Source organism: Scyliorhinus torazame, chromosome 22, assembly GCF_047496885.1.
Source record: "Scyliorhinus torazame isolate Kashiwa2021f chromosome 22, sScyTor2.1, whole genome shotgun sequence".
Classification (NCBI taxonomy): Eukaryota; Metazoa; Chordata; class Chondrichthyes; order Carcharhiniformes; family Scyliorhinidae; genus Scyliorhinus; species Scyliorhinus torazame.
Window position 1 is genome coordinate 11,881,290 of NC_092728.1, and position 23,505 is coordinate 11,904,794.

The 23,505-nt window shown below is 48.6% G+C and overlaps 1 protein-coding gene across 1 annotated transcript in view; it reads left to right on the forward strand.

Moving 5' to 3' along the window:
- The window catches only part of LOC140399430 (E3 ubiquitin-protein ligase HUWE1-like), a 212,632-nt gene that overhangs the window by 46,762 nt on the left and 142,365 nt on the right, over window positions 1–23,505 (forward strand). Inside the window, exons 3-8 of the mRNA XM_072489007.1 lie at window positions 10,808–10,880; window positions 15,040–15,138; window positions 16,552–16,758; window positions 16,852–17,004; window positions 18,558–18,620; window positions 20,341–20,418. Coding sequence (XP_072345108.1) covers window positions 10,836–10,880; window positions 15,040–15,138; window positions 16,552–16,758; window positions 16,852–17,004; window positions 18,558–18,620; window positions 20,341–20,418 — 645 coding nt within the window. The 5' untranslated portion in view covers window positions 10,808–10,835. The remainder of the gene's footprint in view (window positions 1–10,807; window positions 10,881–15,039; window positions 15,139–16,551; window positions 16,759–16,851; window positions 17,005–18,557; window positions 18,621–20,340; window positions 20,419–23,505) is intronic.

Genomic DNA, 23,505 nt, shown 5'->3' on the forward strand with positions numbered 1-23,505 from the left:
GGACAGGCTCGAGGGGCTGAATGGCCTCCTCCTCTTCCCATTATGTTATCCTATCCCCAGACCTGATCTTAAACGACGACATGGCCCTCTGCTCGATTTCGCTAGCACTGGTTTCACAAATCCTCATTTTATTTTTGAAACCTCGTTTCTTACCCTTTTTCTATTCATTCATGGGACGTGGCCATCACAGGCTGTGCCAGCATTTATTACCCATCCCTAATTGCCCTTGAGGGGGCAGTTAAGAGTCAATCGCATTGTTGTGGGTCTGGAGTCACATGGTATGCCAGACCAGGTAAGAATGGCAGATTTCCTTCCCTAAAGGACATTTGCCTTCCGTTTCCTGCATTTAATCTTAAGAGTCTCACTCCATTCACCGGAACCTATCTAGCTTGCGCCCCGCGTTTACATGCCTTTATCAAATCGCCCCTTCATTTCCCCTTTTTACAGTCTTGTGTTGTGATGCTTTTGAATTGGCCCAGCTGTTGAGTGCACCTTCACGATCTTTCACCTACAGTCAATTAACACCTGATTCTTGATGCTTGTAAGGTTTGATGAACAGTGTAAATGAGTGTATTTCCGAGACTGTAAAGTAAGCAAACATTTGAAACTTTACCTTGTTAAAATATTTAAGATTCCGAGGGTGAGGGCTTTGATGATAAGATGTGTCTCTCCACCTCCTCTCTCTCTCTCTCTCTCTCTCTCTCTCTCTCTCTCTCTCTCTCTCTTTCTCCCCCCCCCTCAAGACAGCAGTGGAAGCTGTGGTTCGTTGAATATAATGAAGGTCAAGTTCAACACGTTTTTGATCAGTCGGTGAGTCAAGGGTTACGAGGGAGTAGATAGGAATTTGCGGTTCAGGTCACAATCCAATCAGCCATGACCTTATTGAATGGCAGAGCAGGCTCGAGGGGCCGAATAGCACCCAGCTCTTTTTAAAAAAAATTGATCTTCTGAAACCTGATAACATGTCCATGCAAAAGGAAGTCAAGCGTTGGGGTGGGTGCGAGAATTATCATGTGTTTTAATCTTACCAGTTCCACAGCTGGTTGTATTGAATTGGCGTTTGGTACAACTGTTCACAGGGCAGTGATGCTGTTTGACTTTTGTCTGGTCCCCACCACGTTTGATTGTCTTTAGTCCGTAGTTGTGTTGCTGGTTTGAAGCCAGGTGAGAGCATCATCTTACATTACCGCCCTTGGAAACGAATAGTGTGGCCCTGTATGTACAGAAACGGAGATAGGATATCAACTGCTGAGAAAATCTTATTCGATTTTGCTTTTGTGTGCGCGTGGCTAATCGAAGTGGCTCTTTAATTGCGCATAGAGTGCTGTGTATTTGTGCTGAGTCTGTCCTTGTGTGTTTGGCTTCCACTGGTGATGGATATATGTGTTCTGCACTGGTTGTGATTTGCAATCTCTCATGGTTTGATGTTGGCTGTGTCATGAAGTTCTCGATGGTGCCACCAGCATAAATACTTAAACACGGTTTGCGTTACAACAAGAAGTATTAATGAGCAAAAACGGCTATTGATTTATTGCTGCCTCGGTCCCCCTGCAGATGCAATCTAGTAATAAATGGCAGGTTTTCTTTTTCAATACCGTGGTGCCCTCCCGAGGGCGTTTTGGGCATTTTTGGGTTTAGCTTAAGCAGCTATCCTTCCCCTCATTGAGCTATTTTTGCAAGAGGTTTCATCAAGGTTGAAAGCGAGCAGAGTAAATTGTGCAAGAACAAGATTTTCTATTAATCCAGCACCTCGACACTGCCTCCCCCGAAATCCGAATCATCTTTTGGGGTGGGGGTGGGGGGGGTCGTTCTTTTTCGGTGATGGGATACAACGGGAATAGTTCGCTGTTCCTCCCCCTGCAATATCACGCAGTGCCCCGTCGGGGGTAGTCGAACCTCCGCTGGACATCTTATCCAGAGGTTGACCCCTGCCAAATACACTGCCAAGATGTACTGAGTCTGTCTAAATTAGTGCTTCCCACAGTTTGTTTCCTAGGTGTGGCCCCATTTTAATGCCTCAGACTTCATGTGGCCTGTTTTTGGTGGATGGAGTGGGGGGGGGGGGGGTGTTTACACTCCTTTTGTGGGGAGGGTTAATTTCCATTCCTGAGATAGGGGGGTGCTTTACTTCAACTGTGCTGCTGGGGGATTGGGTGTGGTTTGCAATAGAGATATACCTTCCTTGAGGCTCTTTTTTGAAGCAGCAGCAATCATATAACATAGGGAATAGGAGCAGAAATGGCCATTCAGCCCCTCGAGACTGCTCCACCATTCAACACGATGGCTGGTCTGCCTGTGTATAGAATTCCACATTCCCATCTGCCCCCACCCAGCCATGTACAGTTCCGGACTCGCCTACAAGCGGAAGCATTTGTTCCACGTTCTCCTTGTCAAGACTGTTCAGGATCTTTTATCCTTCATTCAGGCCTCAAAAGATCTCTCCCTTAAGTCGTGTCCACCGATGCAAAATGAGGCGATGGTTTAAAGATATCCCGCAGCTTGTTAGCACTCGGATCAAACTCCATAGCAGCTGTTGTTTCCTCTAGGCTCACGACTCTCCAATCTTCTGTGCTCTGGGACACCCCGGCCGAGATTATTGAGCGGCTGCAACCCATTGCTTTCTGATTGAACCGGGTGTTGCCTAACCGGAGCCTATGGTGCTGTCAATCAGTAAGCAGAATGGTAAACTGCTACCAGGCCCGCAGGGGCATCGAGCAGCTAGGACGGCAAATGGCACGTTGGACTTTGTTGTCAAAGGACTTGGGTACATGAGCGAGGACTTCTTACCGCAGCTGTGCACAGGGTCTTAGTGAGGCCACAGCTGAGATATTGTATCTTTTGGTCTCCTTATCTACGAAAGAATGTACTTGCCGTAGAGGGAGTGCAGCAAAGCTTCACCAGACTGATTGCTGGGATGGCAGGATTGTTGTTTCGAGGGGAGATTGGGTCGACTGGGCCTGTGTTCACTGGAAGTTAGAAGGATGAGAGGGGATGTACTACTGAGGCTGTTAGGGCTCTGGTCAGATCCCATTTTAAAAAGTAAATTTAGAGTACCCAATTCTTCCCCCCCCCCCCCCCCAATTAAGGGGCAATTCAGGGTGGCCAATCCACCTACCCTGCACATGTTTGGGCTGTGGGGGTGAGACCCACACAGACACAGGGAGAATGTGCAAACTCCACACGGACAGGGGCCGGGATCGAACCCGGGTCTTCAGCGTCATGAGGCAGAAGGGCTATTCCCATTTGGAATGTTGAGAGCAGTTTGGGCCCTGAATCTAAGGATGGATGTGCTGGTCTTGGAGAGGGTCGAGAAGACGTTCACAAGAATTATCCCGGGAATGAAGGTGTTGTCATAACAGGAGCGATTGAGGACTCTGGGAGTTTTGAAGGATGAGGGAGGGTGTCAATGAAACTTACAGAATACTGAAGAGGCCTGGATAGTGGACGTGGAGAATATGTTTCCACAGGTAGGAAACCTGAGGACACTGAAGGGACAATCCTTCAAAACAGATGAGGAGAAATCTCTTCAACCAGAAGGTTGTGAATCTGTGGAACTCATTGCCGCAGAAGGCTGTGGTGGCCAGGTCACTGAGTGCCTTTAAGGCAAAGATAGATAGGGTATTGATTAATGGGGGGGGGGGGGCATGGTAGCACAGTGGTTAGCACAGTTGCTTCACGGCTCTAGGGTCCCAGGTTCGATTCCTGGCTTGGGTCACTGTCTGTGGAGTTTTCACATTCTACCCGTGTCTGCATGGGTTTCCTCCGGGTGCTCCGGTTTCCTCCCACGGTCCGAAAATGTGCAGGTTAGGTGGATTGACCATGCTAAATTGCTCTCAGTGTCCAAAAAGGGTGGGTTGGGTGCGGTTGCTGGGTTACGGGCATAGGGTGGGGGTGTGGGCTTAGGTCGGGTGCTCGTTCCAAAGGCCGGTGCAAATTCGATGGGCCGAATCGCCTCATTCTGCACTGTAAATTCTGTGAATTCTATGATAAGGGGATTTGAGGCGAAGGCAAGAGAATGGAGATGAGAACCATAACAGCCATGATCGAATGGCGGAGCAGACTTTTTGGGCCGAATGGCCTATTTCTGCTCCTATGTCTTATGGTCTAGTTGAAAAGTATAAAATTCTGACGGGGCTGGACAGACTGATTGCTGGAATGTTGTTCCCCTGGCTGGGACAAGGGGTCACAGTCTCGGGGATACCGGTAGGATTGAGATGAGCAGAAACTTTGGGGTGGTGGACCTGTGGAATTCTCCACCACAGAAGGCGGTGGAAGCCAAATCTCTGAATATATATCAGGAGGAAATAGATTCCTCGGCTCTACATGCATTGAGGGGTATGAGGGGAGGGGAGAAAGTGGGAATTTAGTGTTGAGATAGAGGATCAGCCACGATCATGTTGACTGGTGGAGCAGGTTCGAGGGTCTGAATGGCCGCCTCCTGCTCCTACTTTCTGTGCATCCCGGGCTGTTAGTGTTCACCACATTAGAAACAAAAATCTTCACCTGTAAATATATTTGTCTGTGATCCATCTCCAAGCTGTTGTATGCCATTAAAAAAAAAAAAAAATAATAATATATATATACACACAGTGCAGTGGTTAGCACTGCTGCCTCACGGCGCCGAGGACCCGGGTTCAGTCCCGGCTCTGGGTCACTCTCCGTGTGGAGTTTGCACACACTCCCCGTGTCTGCGTGGGTCTCACCCCCACAATCCAAAAAGATGTGCAGATTAGGTGAATTCGCCACACTAAATTTCCCCTTAATTGGAAAAAAAACACAATTGGGTACTATATATCTGCTTTTGCAGCTCAGATGTATTGCTGGGATGCCTGTTGCCAGGCAGTGCCAGCCATAATTCCGCAGCGCTGCCATGACGACCCCCCCCCACCCCGCTCTTGGTTCAGCTCTCAGTTTCCTATGAGGTGCCCTGGCAGCTGATCCAGCAACCTTTTCGCTGAGACGAGATTGCACTTGGCAGTGGAGATCACAGTTCTATCCTTGCCCGACACGTGGACAGGCATGCTTTCACCAGACGCTTCTAGCCAATGATCTATCTCCTTCCTTCCTTCACGCCCTGCAGGGTAGGGTCAGGGTGTGTGTGGGTGGTTGGGGGTGGCTTTGTTGCCGCAATTAATTTTAGCAGTATCACCAGCCAGAATAATTCCAGTGCCATTTGCTGATGCCCGCGGGTTTTAATTGTGGGCAGACCGTGGTCTGCTTCGATTTTGCCTGGCCCTTGCTTTAGCACTAGTGGCGATAAGCATGTGACGTTTTTTTTTGCTGTGCTGCTAAATTCACTCACATTGTGCTCTGAGGCTGTGTGCTTGTGCAAATGGCATCTGGTGAACTTGCAAGTTTTGTGGAGCGGTGATGCCTTTTGCATTTATTCAACTATCTGCAGTCGGTTAAGTAGCCTGGTGGTACATTGGCTTTGGATGTGACATCCTGTTTTTCGCCTCTCCAAGGTGATCCTGGATGTCGCGCTGCCATTGCTGCAGTTCACAGAGAAACTTAAATGAATCCTGATTTTGCCCTAAGCGCTTCATTTAGCTGTCAATAACCTTCTAAGATCCTTGTGCACTGGCTTAACAAGTAGGGAGCGATTTTCTTTCTCGTGGACTGGAGGCACCTCTGTGCCTATCCAGCAGCTCCTCTCCATATAATCACCTACATACTGTGGGCCTTGCTTGCGATCTGAAGATCCGCCTGGATTTATTGGAAGTGAAAATAGCTGAATAAAAGATAACGCTGCTTTAGGTGAGAGCCACACAGAGATCCCAGACAGTCCAATGCAGCTGCTTCTAATTCAGGATTTGCGTGGCATAGCTGCTTGCCTAGCTGTCCGCCAGCATTGATTGTTACGCGACGTCTGCATGCTGGAAGAAGCCCTCGTGTCGGAGAATGAAGATAGAGGTTGGGGGACACTAAAGCTCAAGATCCATCACTTTGCCGTTCATCATCCCGGAAGTCGGAAATGCATTGACGTATGCTCGTGTTGAACAAGCATGCAAATTTCTGAAATGGGCCGGTTGCTATTCTCAGCTCTGAAGAAGGAGGGTCTTACAGACTCGAAACATTAACTCTCAGACTCGCTGAGTTTTTCCCGCATTTTCTGTTTTTGTTTGGGTTTCCTCTGATTGTACTCTGCTACCTGCCCGATTATCTTGTCCAGCTTTTTCCCCAGTTTTTTTTCTTCTGGGCATTAGTGATGCTTTCTGGAAATATGGGGAGTCGACCCTCAAAGGCTCCTGATCCAAGTTTTTGGGAGGCTGTTGGTCGAGAGTTGAGGCAGTCTGTTGATGCTGTTATGGGCCAGGGCTTAGAGAACCCCAAAGTGTATCATGGAGTTCACCTGACCCAGAACTTTTAATAGATTGTGGTATGGGAAGCACATGGCCCACTCTACAGGTGTGGTCGAGCAGAAATGGAAAAGTAATTTTTAAAGTGGGCAGCACGGTAGCATTGTGGATAGCACAATTGCTTCACAGCTCCAGGGTCCTAAGTTCGATTCCGGCTTGGGTCACTGTGCGGAGTCTGCACATCCTCCCCGTGTGTGCGTGGGTTTCCTCCGGGTGCTCCGGTTTCCTCCCACAGTCCAAAGATGTGCAGCTTAGGTGGATTGGCCATGATAAATTGCCCTTCGTGTCCAAAATTGCCCTTAATGTTGGGTGGGGTTACTGGGTTATGGGGATAGGGTGGAGGTGTTGACCTTGGGTAGGGTGCTCTTTCCAAGAGCCGGTGCAGACTCGATGGGCCGAATGGCCTCCTTCTGCACTGTAAATTCTATGATAATCTATGAAAGCAAAACAATGTTTATTCTACGAACTCAAGTTAACCTTTTTAAAACATAGTGAACATCTTAGCAACCATTAATTCAAATACAACCCCCAAAGAGTACAACACTAAGTAATCCTTTAAGCTTTCCTTTCAACATCCATAAGACTTAAAACACATTTCACCAGAAGCACAACAGGTTAAAGTCACTACTGTTATTAGTTTTAAATCACCAGGATCGATTTACAGTCTTTAGGTTACAGAGAGAGATTCATACACCTGGCTGGTGACTGCAGCTATCCAGCTTTGAAAATGAAACCAAAACACATCCTGCAGCCGGCTCAAAAACGAAAGTAAAAGGCTGACACAGCCCAGCTCCACCCACTCTCTGACATTACTGCAGTAATAAACACCCATTTCTGAAAGGTACTCTCACATGACAGCGCTCAACTCGGAGATACCAATGGACTGAGCCAATGACTGACTAACGTGAAACTTGCACTGTTGCGATATAATGGAGAATTTACTGCCAATGCTATCATCAGTTTTTCTTTGTGTTTATAATGAGGGGAAAACAACAATTATTGGTGGCATACTAGCCTACACCGAAGTAACAGGGACAGACAGGCGAGCGTACTTTTTTGTGTTATCTTTATTCAGTCAGCGTCATGAGCTCAGGTGAATTGAAGTTTGTTGGTGTGTGTTGGCCTTAAAAACTAATTTCACAATTTTTACCTAATTTGAAACTGTGGACTTTGTGCTCTATTTAAATGGAATGTGAAACATTATGCTCCAACACACTCCGTGTGCCAGGCAAGAGGAATGAGACATTCAGTTGACACACAAGATCGTAAGAACGAGGAGGAGGAGTAGACCATTTGGGCTCCCTCGAGCCTACTCATGATCATGGCTGATATTTTACCTCGGGCTCTTATATCTCTTGATTTGTTCAGTGTCTAAAAACCTATTGATCTCGGTCTTGCACATATACTCTTAAGCATCCACAGATTTCGAGTAGAAAATTCCAAAGATTTGCAGTCTTTAATAAGGAGACGTCTCATCCAACATAGCCAACTCCTTATGCTGAGACTGTGACCCCCCCCCCGTCCCCTGACTCTATAGTGGTGGAATGTGGAGAATAGCCCCTCAGCATTGACTCTGTCAAACCTCACCGCGGCAGCACGATGCTTAGCACTGCTGCCTCACAGTGCCAGGGATTCTGGTTCCATCTTGACCTTGCGCGACTGTCTGCCTGGAGTTTGCACGTTCTCCCGTGTCTGTGTGGGTTTCCTCCGGGTGCTCCGGTTTTCTCCCACTGTCCAAAGATGTGCAGGCTAGGAGGTGGATTGGCCATTCTAATTTGCACCTTAGTGTCCAAAGGTTAGGTGGGTTATGAGGATGGAGTGGGCCTAGATGGGATGCTCTCTCGGAGGGTCGGTGCAAACCCAATGGGCCGAATGGCTTCCTACTGGATTGTAGAAATTCTATGAATTTCAATGAGACCTCCTCATCTAAACTCCAGGGAATGCCGGCCCTTTGCTCAGTGCCATGTACGTCAACATCCGTGTTGTAACTGCAGGCTCATCTAAATGTGAAGCATTGAATTTCTGTGCACTTCCCTCTGTCTGATTGAGCTATTCTCTGATCGTTTAGCAGTTGACCAGGTCAGCTCTGTCGTGGTTGTCTCCGCAACAAACTGGAACGGGGCTGGACCTCAGCCCGCTACTTTGCATCAGTAGAACTCGCCGCTGGTACAACAACATCTGTAGTGCTGTTGTCTGAATTTGCCTGAACGCAATTGAAGTCGTGTTAGTTCAGTTGATGCAGCGAGTTGGGAGACTGTTTTGTTTTCTGTACCATGAACAGAATTACTTTGTACCGACGTCAATTGTGTTGGCCTGTGCTGCGCACGCTGTGTTGCAGACTTTGCTCTGTTACTTGTGGCCAAATACCTCAAATGCTTTTTTACTGAGGCTGTTATTTGATTTAAATTTGGGAAAAGTAGGTGAATGTTCCGTGCACGATGCCCAGCCCCTCCAAGGTGGAAGGGTAACAGTAAGAGTAATGAGCCAGTACCTTAATCCAGTTTATGCAAAATTTGGTTTGCCGACATGCCTCTGGTTTTTTTTATGCCTTCGCCGTTGTGCTTTGTTAGGTGTAAGATTTTTGTGCCATTCTGGAAGCGGCGTGGCTGGTGAAAAATTGGCATTGGGCGTTGATCATCCTGTGCTGCTCGGCAGTGTTCTGAGTTGGCCCGGCTCAATTTGGAGCCACCTTCTGTGTTGCCAGTCTGGCCACTCCACATTCCACTTGGCCACCTTCCAATTGACTGAAAATACCTTTACTGAAGTACTTGTTTCGCCCCAAAGGTGATTGGAGGGCTCAAAAACTCTCAATCTGTTGTTGTCGTAAGAGTGCCTCGCATCGTTTGGGGAATGGTGTATTCTGTATAACTTGTGTTTGCTTTTGGGAAATGTTTGAACTCGTGCCCGGTGTCTCTCCAGCCCGACGATCAGTGATGCTGCTGGTTTGGGGTGAGGCAGACGGCCTTTGGGCAACACAAGAGGTCAAAACCACGGCATGTGAATGCAAGATGCAATATCAGGGCTTGTGGGCAGGCTAACGGTTTGCAAATTGCAATCCCGGCTGTATTGCAGTTGTACAAAATTAAGCTTGAGGCCCCTCAAGCCCCCCGCCTCCCCCCATCACTCAATAACTCGGCGACTCAATATCTCAAAGTCAACACTGAGAATCAGGTCCTTCAGCCTGCCCACATTAGCTGAGGTTCTCTAATCCAGTAACCACCCTCGTAGCTCTTACCTAGACCCTTTCCAAGGCCGCTCTATCCCGCCCACCGTGTACCAGGGCCAAAACCGGGCACAGTGCTGACACGGATCTGAAGTGGAGTGGGCTCTATTTTGGCAAGAGCTGCTCCGATGTGCTGTGTCAGCCAGTGCCATGTAAACCCTGCAGTGGACCACAGGACAATGCAACACCCATGGCAAACTTTAGTGACACACAGTCACCTCTTTCCCCCTCCAGCCTTACATGGGTGTGCTGGTCGAACTTTGTTTGTGCTAGATTAGCAGTTCAGAAGGCAAGTCTTCAAACCTCCCCCCCCTCACTCACCCCAACCTGAATGCGTTAGGTTTTAAAACACGAATAACGATCATGAGAGTTGTAGGACTGTTAATTTTTGTTGTTGTTAAAGGGTCTTATTGTCCCTTCTGAATAATCTACCCCTCGTACCCATTCTGAATAATCTGCCACATCGTACCCTGCGTTCGCAGGGGGCTGTTCCACGATTAAACAGTTGACTCTTTGCTCTGGGCAGGGGGTGCGTGCTCTGGGCAGGGGGTGCGTGCTCTGGGCAGGGGGTGCGTGCTCTGGGCAGGGGGTGCGTGCTCTGGGCAGGGGGGTGCGTGCTCTGGGCAGGGGGTGCGTGCTCTGGGCAGGGGGTGCGTGCTCTGGGCAGGGGGTGCGCGCTCTGGGCAGGGGGTGCGCGCTCTGGGCAGGGGGTGCGCGCTCTGGGCAGGGGGTGCGCGCTCTGGGCAGGGGGTGCGCGCTCTGGGCAGGGGGTGCGCGCTCTGGGCAGGGGGGTGCGCGCTCTGGGCAGGGGGTGCGCGCTCTGGGCAGGGGGTGCGCGCTCTGGGCAGGGGGTTTCTAAAAATTTCCTGCAGGTCGAATCTTGTATTGTTTTTTAAAAATAAATGTCAAGACCCCAATTAATTTTTTTCCATTAAGGAGCAATTTAGCATGGCCAATCCACCTACCCTGCATATCTCTGTGTTGTGGGGGCGAAACCCACGCAAACATGGGGAGAATGTGCAAACTCCACACGGACAGTGACCCAGAGCCGGGATCGAACCTGGGACCTCGGCGCTGTGAGGCATTAGGACGAACCCACTGCGCCACCGTGCTGCCTGTCATTGTTTTTAAACAAACAAGAAAAACTGTGCATATGTTTTATCCCCTTCAAAACAAAGATGGTCAAATCTTGCCGCCTGTTTAAACGCTTCTCCTTTCCTTGCAGAACTAGACTGTAGAAACAAAAAGAAAAGATGAAAGTCGACAGAACGAAGCTGAAGAAAACACCAACTGAAGCGGTGAGTTTGGAAGTTTAAGGAAACCCCTCACTCGGAATTAAGTAACGGACTGTGTTTCGAGCCACTGGCCACCGTACGGTCTGCGAGCGTGCTAAGACTAGGAGCGGGAGTTGGCCCTTGACCCTGCCGTTCAGTTAGATCGTGACTGACCGGCCCGTCAGTGCCCTTTCCCCAGCTTTATCTTTGTGCCCTTTTATAAGGGGCACTTCAGAAACTCCTCCGTACATCCAGCGTCGCTGGGGCAGCACCTCCTGCAGCTTGTGCCACCGAGAAGGTGGAAGTGTTTACCCCAGGAGGGTTGTGGATATTTAGTCGTTGATTGATGCATGTTGTTTTGTTTTAATTTAGAGTACCCAATTAATTTTTTCCAATTAAGGGGCAAGTTAGCATGACCAATCCACCTAGCCTGCACATCTTTGGGTTGTGGGGGCGAAGCCCACGCAAACATGGGGAGACTGTGCAAACTCCACACGGTCAGTGATCCAGAGCCAGGATTGAACCTGGGACCTCGGCGCTGTGAGGCAGCTGTGCTAACCACTGCCACTGTGCTACCCCAATTGATGCATGTTTAGGTGGTAAGGGAATCCAAGGAGGAGACAGAAAGTGCCTCTTTCGCCTGCAGCAGCACAAGATTAAGGAGCAGAAGGAGGCCATTTGGCCCCTTAAGCGTGCTGCACCTTTCAGTAAGATTGTGGCAAATCCGATTGTGGTCTGAACTCTGCATTTCCCATAACCCTTGACTCCCCTTGCTGGAAGGTAGGGGGAAGATTCCACAGACTCGCCACCCTTGGAGAAAATAAATTCCTCCTCGTCTCCATCTTCAATGGGAGACCCCTTATTCTCAAACTGTGCGCCCCCCACCCCCCATGAGGGGGAAACCTGCTCTCAGTATCCACCCCCAAACCTTCAGAATCTGATAAGTTTCAAGTTGATCACCTCTCATTCTTTGAAACTCCAATGGGTACAAACCCCCTTCATCTCAGGAATCGGTCCAGTGAACCTGTTCTGAACTGCTTCAAAAAGCCTCGATGGGACTGGAAATAATGGGGTTTTGCAAAACATTTTCACACTCTTCGGAAGATAATGGTGCAGCAGTACTTAATTCCATAGGCAACACCAGCTCTGCTTAAATTTGTACAATTCAACTGTTTGTTGTGGCAATAAAAGACTGCAAACAAGTGGGTAAACTGTACCATAAATTTCCCTTGTGCACCACTCCAGTTTTCCACACCATCAACTTTACTTTCCCCTCTCAACCCTTCCGACTCTCCTTTAGCTGTTCCTTCACATTGTGCGTTTTAACAGCCACAGGGCCAGGTAATTGCTCTCGAGTACCGACTCCCACTGTCTCAAGACCTACCTGTTGTTTTCCAACTAAAGTGGCTGGTGGGTTTGGGCAAATTCTCCTGCGAGAAACCCTTTTGAGGCACGCCGTGCGCGGCATTTGCTGGAGGTGCCCCCTGCTGAACATATGCACTTCCTACTGTGGCTTGCCTCTTGATCAAGGGCCATTTCTCCACCCGATAGATGCTGCTGCAGCCCCCGCGATGCTTCTGTGCTGAGGGCAATCCGCATCATGTGGTGGCTGCTGCGAGATGACATGGAATTCCCCCTCTCCTCGCTTTCCCGACTGAGGCTCTTGCCTGGAATCCCCGCTCTTGTAAAATGTGACTGTTAACTTGATGACCAGGATTCAGGGATTCCACCCCTGGGGCACTAAGTCTGTAAAATAGTGCTATTGATTTTTTTTGGTTTAATGTTTGACTGCAAGGTCTGTATCATAAATATCTGCCTGGAGTAGAGCGTATGCGTCTTCATTCCTTGTGGTCTGTTTTAAATGTGGTTTCCTCTCTCTACCTTCTCCCCCTGCTGTATTATTCATGTTTGTAATGAATGGCCGTCTTTGTATCTGGTCTCCCCCCCCGCCACCGCCGCCAACTAAGCCAAGTCCTTCAGGACTGATGTTGCTGGTTCTCGGATCGAACCCGGGTCCTCGGCACTGTGACTCATTGTGTTTTTTAACAATCTGGTAGTTTCATACGCACCATTTCTGAGACCAGTCTTTAATTCTAGATTCAATTAAATTGCAATTTCTCTGCTGCGGTGGGTTTTGAACTCGTGTCTTCAGAGCGTGACTCCAGGCTCCTGGATTACTAGTCCAGTAAAATTGCCACTATGTCACTGTTCCTTGAATTCAAGTAAAACTGTTCTAAGATTGTTGCAGAGATTTTTGGGGGGATCTATTTTTCTTTGCACAGTGAGTTGGCTTCATTGCTGACATGCATGCATCGCAAACCTTGGCAGGGAATCTTAGATTATCCGTGTTTTGTTTTCGGATTGGTTGGCATGGCGATTTCCCCGAACATCCCCTACATGGCATTTAGTTTGGGCTAAGCCGAGATGAGCTTGGAATTTTCAGTGCTGGTATTTTAACTCCTTTGTGGCTGCGATTCCAGTCCTTGATCTGCAATGGCAGATGTGGCCTGCATCTAAGGTACACCAAGGTTCACTGAATGAATACAAAAGCAAATTGCTGCGGATGCTGGAATCTGAAACAAATTCAGAAAATGCTGGAAATTCAGCAGGTCTGACAGCATCTGTGGAGAAAGAACGGGGCTAACATTTCGAGTCTGGATGACTCTGTCAGAGATTTTGTTTTCGTTCACCAAACGAATACCTGGGATGGAAGGATTGTCCTGTGGGGAAAGGTTAAGTGGACTTGGGCCTTTATTCTCTGGAGCTCAGAACAGAATGAGAGGTGATCTAATTAAACCGTACAAAATTCTTACAGGGTTCGACAGGATAGATGGCTGGTGGGGTCAAGAACCAAGGGTCTCAGAAAAAGCGGCAGGCCATTTAGGCCTGAGATGAGGAAGCATGTCTCCTTTGAGGGCGGTGAATGTTTGGAATTCACAGACCAGGAGGCTATGGAGCCTCAGACACGGTGTGTCTTCAAGACTCAGATTGAAAGATTTCAAGATATCAAGGGGTATGGGGGCTGTGCAAGAAAGTAGTGTAATGTTGATGTGGAAGATCAGCCATTGAATGGCAGAGCAGGCTCGAAAGACTGAATGGACTACCCCCAGCCTCCTATTTCTCACACTCTTTCAAAGGTGGTTTTGGTTAACCTGTCCTTGTTGCATGGAAACATCATGGGTTGCTGAACTCCTGAATTGCGCGCCCCCCCCTTCCAAAAAAGCCACAGGGGCCTGGGTCACAGTGCGAGCCTTTGAGTCGGAGGCTCAACTTGCGACAATGTGGGTCTCTGCCTGGCAGGCAGTGATGACAAAGCAAACCTCTCATCATACTGCAAAGTGTTTTGCGGCCTCTAGAAGTGTGATCACATCCGATGTCGGAAAGCACGGCATCCAATTTATAAAAATAAAAAATAAAAAAAGTTTGCATACCCAATTCATTTTTTCCAATTGAGGGGCAATTTAGCGTGACCAATCCACCTACCATGCACATTTTTTTAGGATGTGGGGACGAAGCCCACGCAAACATGGGGAGAATGTACAAACTCCACACGGATAGTGACCCAGAGCCGGGATCGAACCTGGGACCTCGGCGTCATGAGGCAACAGTGCTACGGCATCCAATTTTGACACAGCGAGGTTCCTCAAATAAGTAGCCAGATAAGTTATGGGACCAAGTGTTTCCATGGGATAAATATCGACTCGGTTGTTTAATCTTTCATCCGCGAGGTGTCATCTGTGGCCACCGCAGCACTCCCTCGGGCGGCTCAAATCCCTGGAGGGTTCTCCTCCTTTTGAGTGAATTGCTGTACATGAAACTGAGGCTCACAGTTTTTTCATAAAGTGTCCATTTATCACTGACAGACACTTGTCAGTGACACTGGATTGAATGCTTTCCATGTGGGGAAGCCTGTGAGTTTTTATTGCAGTTGCTTTGGCCAGCCAATCTGCGGTGAGAGTCCAAGATTGACAGATATGCTGGTAAATATTTAAGCCAGTGAGGTTTTGGTGTGTTCAGACAGTGCTCACGTGCCGGTACTTTTAAAGTAGAAGAATTACTTCCTGTCAGATTAGGCCCCAGTTCCGTTCAAGTTGATTTCCTTATTGAGATAATTTTTTTGAAAAGAAAATGCAGCCAGAATTTGTCCCAAGCTGAGGCAACTGTCCTTTGCAATCCTCTACAGCCTGCCGACTGCCGAGCTCTGATTGATAAGCTGAAGGCCTGCAATGACGAACAGCTCCTCACAGAACTTCAGCAGATCAAGACATGGAATATTGGAAAGGTAGGTGTTGCAGCCATTGTGTGTGTGAGACTTTGAAATATGTCAGGTGTTCCTTCACTGTCGCTGGGTCAAAACCCTGGAACCCGCTCCCTAACTGCACCGTGGGTGTACCTACACCACACGGGGACTGCAGTGGGTTCAAGAAGGCGGTCATCCACCACTTTCTCGAGGAGAGCTTCCACATCTCCAGAAATAATAAAAGAGAGGTCTTTTACTGCTGACAACTGGTTAATTTGATTTTTGCCCTCTTATTCCCTCCACATGCTATCTTTTTCATTCACTTATGATCTGTTTTTCCTACCCTTTCCCAGTTTAAGTCTGGGCACTTCTGTAGTCGTCAGCTATGTAGAATTTGCAGCACATCAATGGGCCCAACATGCTGGTGTTTATGGTCCACACAAGCTTCCTCCTACTCTGCTTCATCTCAACCCATCCATGTATCCTTTTGTCCCTATCCCTCACTTAAATCACTTGATTTAACATTTAAGGGAAGCTATTTGCAGCCTCCAGTCCCTGTTCTGTGGAGTTCCACGTTCTCGTCATTGGCTTGTTTTTTAAATAATTCCTCTGAGGTCCCTGTTGGATTTGCTAGTGTTTTCCCCCTTGGGTTCATTGCCTTTAGTTCTGCATTTTCCCTATCTGACCTGATCTAAAGAGAGAAAACCAAGTCCGAAACTCGCATTGTTTCCCCATACTCCTGAATCTGTAATGGTGGCTGGCCTCACACTTCAATGTGGATGTCTTTCTGCTGCAACACATTAGCCCATCTGTATTTGATACTTGCTTTTAGCTTTGTACCCTCAAAGGTTGTCTCCTCTTCTCGTACTTTGAGAGAGGTGAGGTGGAAAGGGAAATTGGCCCGTGTTGCTGTGGAACACGATTGGGATCTTTTTAAAGGTGCAGAATACGTGATTGTGCTGAGAGACTGCTTCCACGGTTCAGAAGTCTCCTGTTGATCTGTATTTTTTTAAACATACGGTCGCACAGAAGGTGACCATTCGGCCCATTGTGTCTGCCCCAGCTGAGCAAGAGATATCCGGCCTGATTCCATTTTTCAGCTGTCTGCAGGCTTGTAGGTTTATGACGCTTCATCCGAGTACAATTTAAATACCATGAGGGTTTCTGCCTGGACAGTAGATGCTACGGAGTTCACATTCTGTGGTCCCCTTTGCTCAGGAAAACCAAAATGCCAGAGGCCTTGGATTTGTCAAAAAACGGACTTTCACATTCAAAGCAAAAGGACGAGTTAATTTATTTTTAAACTTGTTAAACTGGTTTCACGAATTGTCGACCTGGAGATGTTTTGTTTATTGGACGGACGGAAGGAGTAAGGTTGGCACTTTGTGTGCATTTTTGTCTGGGATTGTTGCTCCATTTCTACACTCCTGCTGTTTCCTCTCTTCCCCCTCTCAGTGCGAGCTGTACCACTGGGTGGACCTGCTGGACCGGTTCGATGGAATTTTGGCAGACGCTGGGCAGACTGTGGAAACCATGTCCTGGATGTTGGTGTGCGACAGGCCAGAAAACGAGCAGCTCAAAGCCCTCCTGCTGGCTGTCTTAAACTTCACGGCCCTGCTCATTGAGTACAGCTTCTCACGGCATCTGTACAGTTCCATCGAGGTGAGTACTCTGGGTACACTGCCGCCGCCAAGACTGAAACCGCATTCTAGAATATGAACAGAATGTGCTTAACTCCTCGCTCTTTCTTTGCAGCATCTGACTACTTTGTTAGCATCATGTGATATGCAAGTGGTGCTGGCTGTGCTAAACCTGCTGTATGTGTTCAGCAAAAGATCCAATTATATCACTCGACTTGGATCGGATAAGAGGACTCCATTGTTGTCGAGACTACAGCACTTAGCAGAGGTATGTTGCAAGCAACTTTCCCTTCCCTCGCTCCCTCCCCTCTTCCCCTCCCTTCCTCCCCTCCTTCCTTCCCCTTTTCCCCTCCTCCCTTTCGCCCTTCCCTCTCGATGTTTCCTGAACAGAAAGTGGGTTGTCCTCACCACCTCAAGCTGTTGGAGAAATTGTTTCTTGTGACCGCAAAGCTGAGATCAGCCGGAGGACGCAATCCGTGCAATTGTATGGGGGCCCCCATTTAAATGTTTTGTATTTTGAAGCTCGGTCAGCCGTCAAGATGCACGTCTGGATAAGGTGGACGTCTGGGTGACTAGTAACAACCCTGTAGGGAAAGGGCATGAAGTCAGACTTGGCAGAGACCGCACAGCTGAGATATAGGAACTTGCAGATAGGATGCTGGTATACGTTTGAAATAATCTGGTTGTTTGGGGGGGGGGGGGGGGGGTGGATGGTGGGACGGTGGGAGAGAGAGAGAGAGAGGGGAGAATCCAAAAATTCTTTCATGGGATGGGGGCCACGGTTACACTGCTGCCTCACAATGCACAGAACTCTGGTTCAATTCCAGCCTTGGATGACTGTCTGTGCAGTTAGTGCCATTCCATAGGGGCACAACCACATTACTGTGGGCCCGGAGTCATGTGTAGGCCAGACTGGGTAAGGATGGCAGATTTCCTTCCCCAAAGGACATTAATGAACCAGATGTTTTTTTAAGACAATTGATTTTTTTTGAAGTACCCAATTAATTTTTTTTTCCAATTAAGGGGCAATTTAGCGTGGCAATTCCACCTACCCTGCACGTCTTTGGGTTGTGGGGTGAGACCCACACAGACACGGGGAGAATTTGCCGATTCCACATGGACAGTGACCTGGGGCCGGGATCAAACCCGGGCCCTCGGCGCCGTGAGGCAGCAGTGCTAACCAATGCACCAACTTGCTGCCCCTTTTAAGACCATTGATGATGGTTTCAGGGGTCACGGTTACTGAGACCAGCTTCGTAATTCCGGATTTATTCATTGAATTTAAATTCTGCCAGATGCCATGGTGGGATTTGCTCCCGCGACTCCAGAGCATTAGATTGGGCCTCTGATTACTAGCCCGCTACGCCACCATCATGTTATACATTTCAAGAAGGTGGCCCAGATTGATGCCTCTGTGCATTACTGGCGGCAGTGGTGCAGTGTCACGCATGCTGCTCGCCACCCGTTGGTACTTTGCCGTCTGGCAGACTGCCTGAGCAAATTGGTAGGCGAAGAATTCCAGACGTGAACCATGGGACAATGGCGACTCAATGGCCCAGCTCTACACATCTAGCTCTGGTGGTCCTCACCAGAGGGGGAGGTGGTCTCTCTACCCGGTCAAATCCTTTTTCATCATTCAAGGCACTTTGTTTAGATCATCCCTCAGTTCAAGGGTGGAACCCAGGATTTATTTTTTAATCTGTATCATGTTTAGCGGCCCCCTGGATTAACGTGACTGAGCCATTGAGGAGCAAGATTTTACTTGAGGTTGAGCTTTTCCATTAAAAAAACAAAAACAATTTGCAATCTGTCTTCCCACAGAGTTGGGGGGGAAAGGAGAATGGATTCGGCCTCGCGGAGTGCTGCCGTGACTTACAGATGTCGGTAAGTGCTGTGACAGAAAAATTGTGATTTAATCTGGGTGTGGGTATGCCCCGGCACGCAGGTAATGGCATTTCCGCGACTGCGAGGTGCCATTCGGCTAACTAAAATGTACCGGAGACAGCACCTCCCATTACCGCCTGCGTGTCTTGCAGCCTGCTGTCGCACCATGTAAAGCTATTCTGGACAGTCCTTTGGTTGCACAAGGAGGGGTATGGATAACTCTGCTCTGCGGCTGGACCTTGGAGTTGCTAGAGACCAGATGTCCCGTCCCTGTTTCCTGAGCCAGGCAGTGGAAGCAGCTGGCCATTTGTAAAGATGGCGATTACAAACCGTACGCCAGGGTGACATGTTGCAGCAACTTGTTAAATGTTGCACTGGAGCCCTTCCGACGTTTTATTTTGCAATACATTTTAATGAAATACAACTGTATCTCTTCGATCAAATCCCCACTTCCTCAGTGAGCCGTCTCCTCGGTGCTAGATGTAAACATGAAAACCTTGTGGAGCATCTGGTTCAGTGACGAATGTCGGCAAAAGTGAAGAAACCTCCAGTACACCTTAACTCTTGCTGCTTGGCATTTTAGGTCAGAACTGGTCGTGTAGAAAACTAAGCAACCGGTATCCCAGCAAAGCAAAAATTCAAATGCACTTGCCTCCCGTGTGTGCCCCCCTCCTCCTGCTTCCTGAATCTTGTCATATCCCAAGTGGCGGTGGTGAGAGCATGGCCTGAGCTTGCCTGGGTTAGAGTAGGATCAACAATGGATAGGCTTGGCTCGAATTGTTGGGAGGCCTATAGTGGCTCTGGCATCCCGGGACCCCCTTTGGAACTCTGTTTACCGTTCATAGTTCACCATGTGGTGGGTGACTCCAGTCCCTTGTAATCCGTTGCAGGCTAGGCTAGTTTTGCTCTTTTTAGTCTCTCTCTCTCTCTCTCTCTCTCTCCCTTTCCCTCCCCTCTCCCTACACCTCCCACTGCCCCAAGCCCTGCTACTCCTCCCCTCCCAGCAACCCCCTCGCATAGTGCCAGAAGAATTGCTGCGTCACTTTACAGGGCTGTAGAATGTGTGAGCATTCGAAATGTTCCAGAGTGGCAGTGTGAGAATGCTCCCGTTTCAATTATGAAAAGTGTGTATTTTATTTTTTCCTATGCAGTACAGTTAAAGAACAGCAAACGACGACGGCATGCAGCCCTGGAAATGAGCAAGAGTTGGTGCCTAGCACACTCTGCCGTGCAGTTGTACTGAGGCTTTTTGTATTTTATGCTTTTTAAAAAAAAAAGGCCTTTCAAAGGAGGACCGTTGTCCTGAAACTATTGGAAGAGGGGTTTGGGGGACTGGGTGGATGGATAAGAAAATCCTAACATGAGTGCTAGACCTGAAATTACTGCTCCCCCGCTGAGGAGTTTAACCTGGGTTTTGTGCACCAACCAATATCTTCCCCCCCGCCCCCTGTCCAATTTCCAGTGTCTTGCCAGTCCGTCAGGTCCCGGGGTACCACCAGCCTCTGATTCAACGTCAGGAGGGTTGGGAGATTCAGCCAATATCCCCCATCAGCCTTTGCCAGGCTCATTTTGGTATTCTAGGCGACCGTCGTAATTAAACATTAGCTAATTTAATATGTTGAAGTAACAACAGAAAGTAGCTCATGGAGGAGTGAGCAAAGCCATAAAACTGAAAATTGGGTATTAAATTCCCTCTTTTTTTTGTCCTTTTTTCATATAGAAATACCCACCTAGTGCAACAACACTACACTTTGAGTTCTATGCAGAGCCAAGTGCCGAGGTGAAGTTGGACAAAAAGGTGAGGTTTCGTTTTTTTTCACCCCAAAAATATTTTGAGCAGACACTAGTTTAAAATGCCGAGCCCAGAGCACTCAATCTCTCCCGCGCCTTTCACGTCCCCGTGATGTCCCAGTGAGCCTCGCAGCCATAGGGGCAAGTACTTTTTGCAGTGGAGTCACTGTCTTGTGGAGGGAAAGGCCACAGCCAGTTTGCGCACTGCAGACAGCAGTGAGGTGAACTGCCAGTTAAGGTGCCCCGGAGGTGTTGGCTGAGGGTTAAATATACGGGCCGAAGGAGAGGGGCGAACGCTCCCTGCTCCTCTTCCAGCCGTGGGAATTATTTACACCCACCCTGGCCAACAGACCAGGCCTCAGGTTAGCACCCTCCTTTTATGCTATCGACGGAGTCAGTCCCACACCGAGGAGGGCAGAGGGTTATCCACACTGGAGGATGGGGTGACTTCTAAACTCTTTCCCCCCCCCCCCCTCCGCCCCCCGCCCCTGCCTATTGGGTGTTTGCTGACTTAAGTTGTACACACTAAATCCAAACGTGATTCCTGACCTCTGCTGAATGAGTGCAAGTCTGCTAGGGAGGAGGAAGTTACCAGGTGACACCCGTGTGCTTGAGAATCTTGCGGCAGGGTCTAGCTCAATTGTGGACTTCTTGACGTAGGGGCCATTCGGCCCCTCGAGCCTGTAGCATCATTCAGTTGGATCACACCGGACCTTGCCTCCCACCTGGCTTAATTTTCATACGCAACAAAATCTATCTTACAGTTTGCTATTGAGGCCTGCGGCCACCACAGCCTTTTGTAGGAGAGGGACGCCTTTGTGTGCAATAACTGCCATCTTGATATTACTCCTGATCTATTATTTTTCTAACACTAGAACGTAGAAATAGGAGGAGTCCATTCAACTCATCAGCCTGCGATCGTGGCATTTCTGTGACCTGATTCCTGACCCTGCCGTTGCCCCCATATCCCATAATGACTTTGGTTAGCAAACGTCTATAAGTTTCCGATTTAAAATTAACAGTTGATCCAGCATTAGTTGCTGTTCACAAACAAGAATTCCAAACATATACCCACCTTATGTTTCGAAGTATTTTCCAACTTCGTGGCTGAACTAAAAATACATGTTAGAAATATTCAGCAGCTGTGGCAGCACCTTTTGGGAAAGAAAGCAAGTTGATGTTTCTAGTCTGTAATGACTCCACTTCACAACTCGCACTGGACCCGAAATGTTAACTCTGTTTCTCTTGGGCAGCAAGGTGGCGCAGTGGGTAGCACTGTTGCCTCACAGCGCTGAGGTCCCAGGTTCGATCCCAGCTCTGGGTCACTGTCCGTGTGCACATTCTCCCCGTGTTTGAGTGGATTTTGCCCTCACAATCCAAAGATGTGCAGAGTAGGTGCATAGGCCACGCTAATTTGCCCCTTAATTGGAATTTTAAAAAAAAAAATCTGAATTTAGAGTATCCAATTATTTTTTTTCCAATTAATGGGCAATTTAGCATGGCCAATCCATCTAAGGGGCTGGTTTAGCACAGTCAGCTAAACAGCTGGCTTGTAATGCAGAACAATGCCAGCAGCGTGGGTTCAATTCCGTACCAGCCTCCCCGAACAGGTGCCAGATGTGGCGACTAGGGGCTTTTCACAGTAACTTCATTGACGCCTACTTGTGACAATAAGCGATTATTATTATTACTATTATTACCCAGCACATCTTTAGGGTTGTGGGGTGAGACCCAGGCAGACACGGGGAGAATGTGCAAATTCCACACGGACAGTGACCCAGGGCCTTAGCGCCGTGAGGCAGCAGTGCTAACCACTGTGCCACCCTGCCGCCTGCGGCATTCCATTATTTTGATGATTTTCTGTACCTGATCCATGATGTATGAATGATTTGTACGCCCGCACCCCTCCTCTCCTTTTGTTCTCTCAAATAGTTTCTCTCTATCGACCCTATGGGATCATGTTTATTGTTTAAAATTTCTCTGTTAGATCCCCTCAACCACCAAACATGAGAGGAAGCAAACTGTGCTTGCGTGACTTGTCCTCGTAATTGAGTTCTCTAAGCCAAAAAACTGAGGAATTGCTGTGTAGATTTTTCAATGGCTGACTGGATGGAGGGTCGCCAGATAGACCTGGACCGGCACCCCAAAAGTCTGTGCCATGGGGAGTGGGTGATGGTCGGGGATGGCCCTAATTAATTGTATTTTGGATATCCCGTGCTTGGTATATGTAGACTTTGCGTATCGAGGGTCGGGCCATATCGGAAAGTGGGAATGTGGCTTCAGTCGTTAACTGATAGGAGTTGCAGGATTCCCTCCCTGATGGATGACATGGAGTGATGCATGGCTGCATCAATCCCGCTGCAAATGGATTTTTCAACAGGTTGTGTAAGGGGGCCCGCCTGGTGTGCAATGTGTTCATCAGGTTTCAAACTAGGCCAAGGTCATGCTTGCAAATTGTCGGCCATTGTTAAAGTAGAGATTTGGCCTGCAGGGGAATATCTGCTGTCACAGGTTTATAAACGGCCGTTGGTCACCTCGTGATGTCCCGTAGTGCTTCTGAACCAGTTAAGAGTTTTGTGCAGTCACTGCTCCAGTAATCAGCAATGTGATCAGATAATCTGTTCTCATGATGCTCCTTCAGGGATCAATATTGACCCGGACACCAGGGATAATGCTCCTCCTAAGGTAGCGTCATGGGACCTTTTAAGTCCACCTCCAAGGGCCGACATGGCTACGGTTTAGAATCGTAATCGAAAGCTAGAATCTCTTGACAGTGCAGCACTCCCTCAGCTCTGCACTCGAGTGTCAGCCCATGTTCTTTCTGCACTCGAGTGTCAGCCCATGTTCTTCGTGTGGCACAGTGTTGCATCACAACGCCAGGGTCCCAGGTTCGATTCCCCGCTGGGTCACTGTCTTGCTCATTCTCCCAGTGTCTATGTGGGTTTCCTCCAGGTGCTCTGGCTTCCTCCCACAGTCCAAAGACGTGCAGGTTCGGTAGATTTGGCCATGATAAAATTGACCTTTAGAGGGTGGCATGTGGCGCAGTGGTTAGCACTGGGACTACGGCGCGGCGCTGAGGATCCGGGTTCGATCC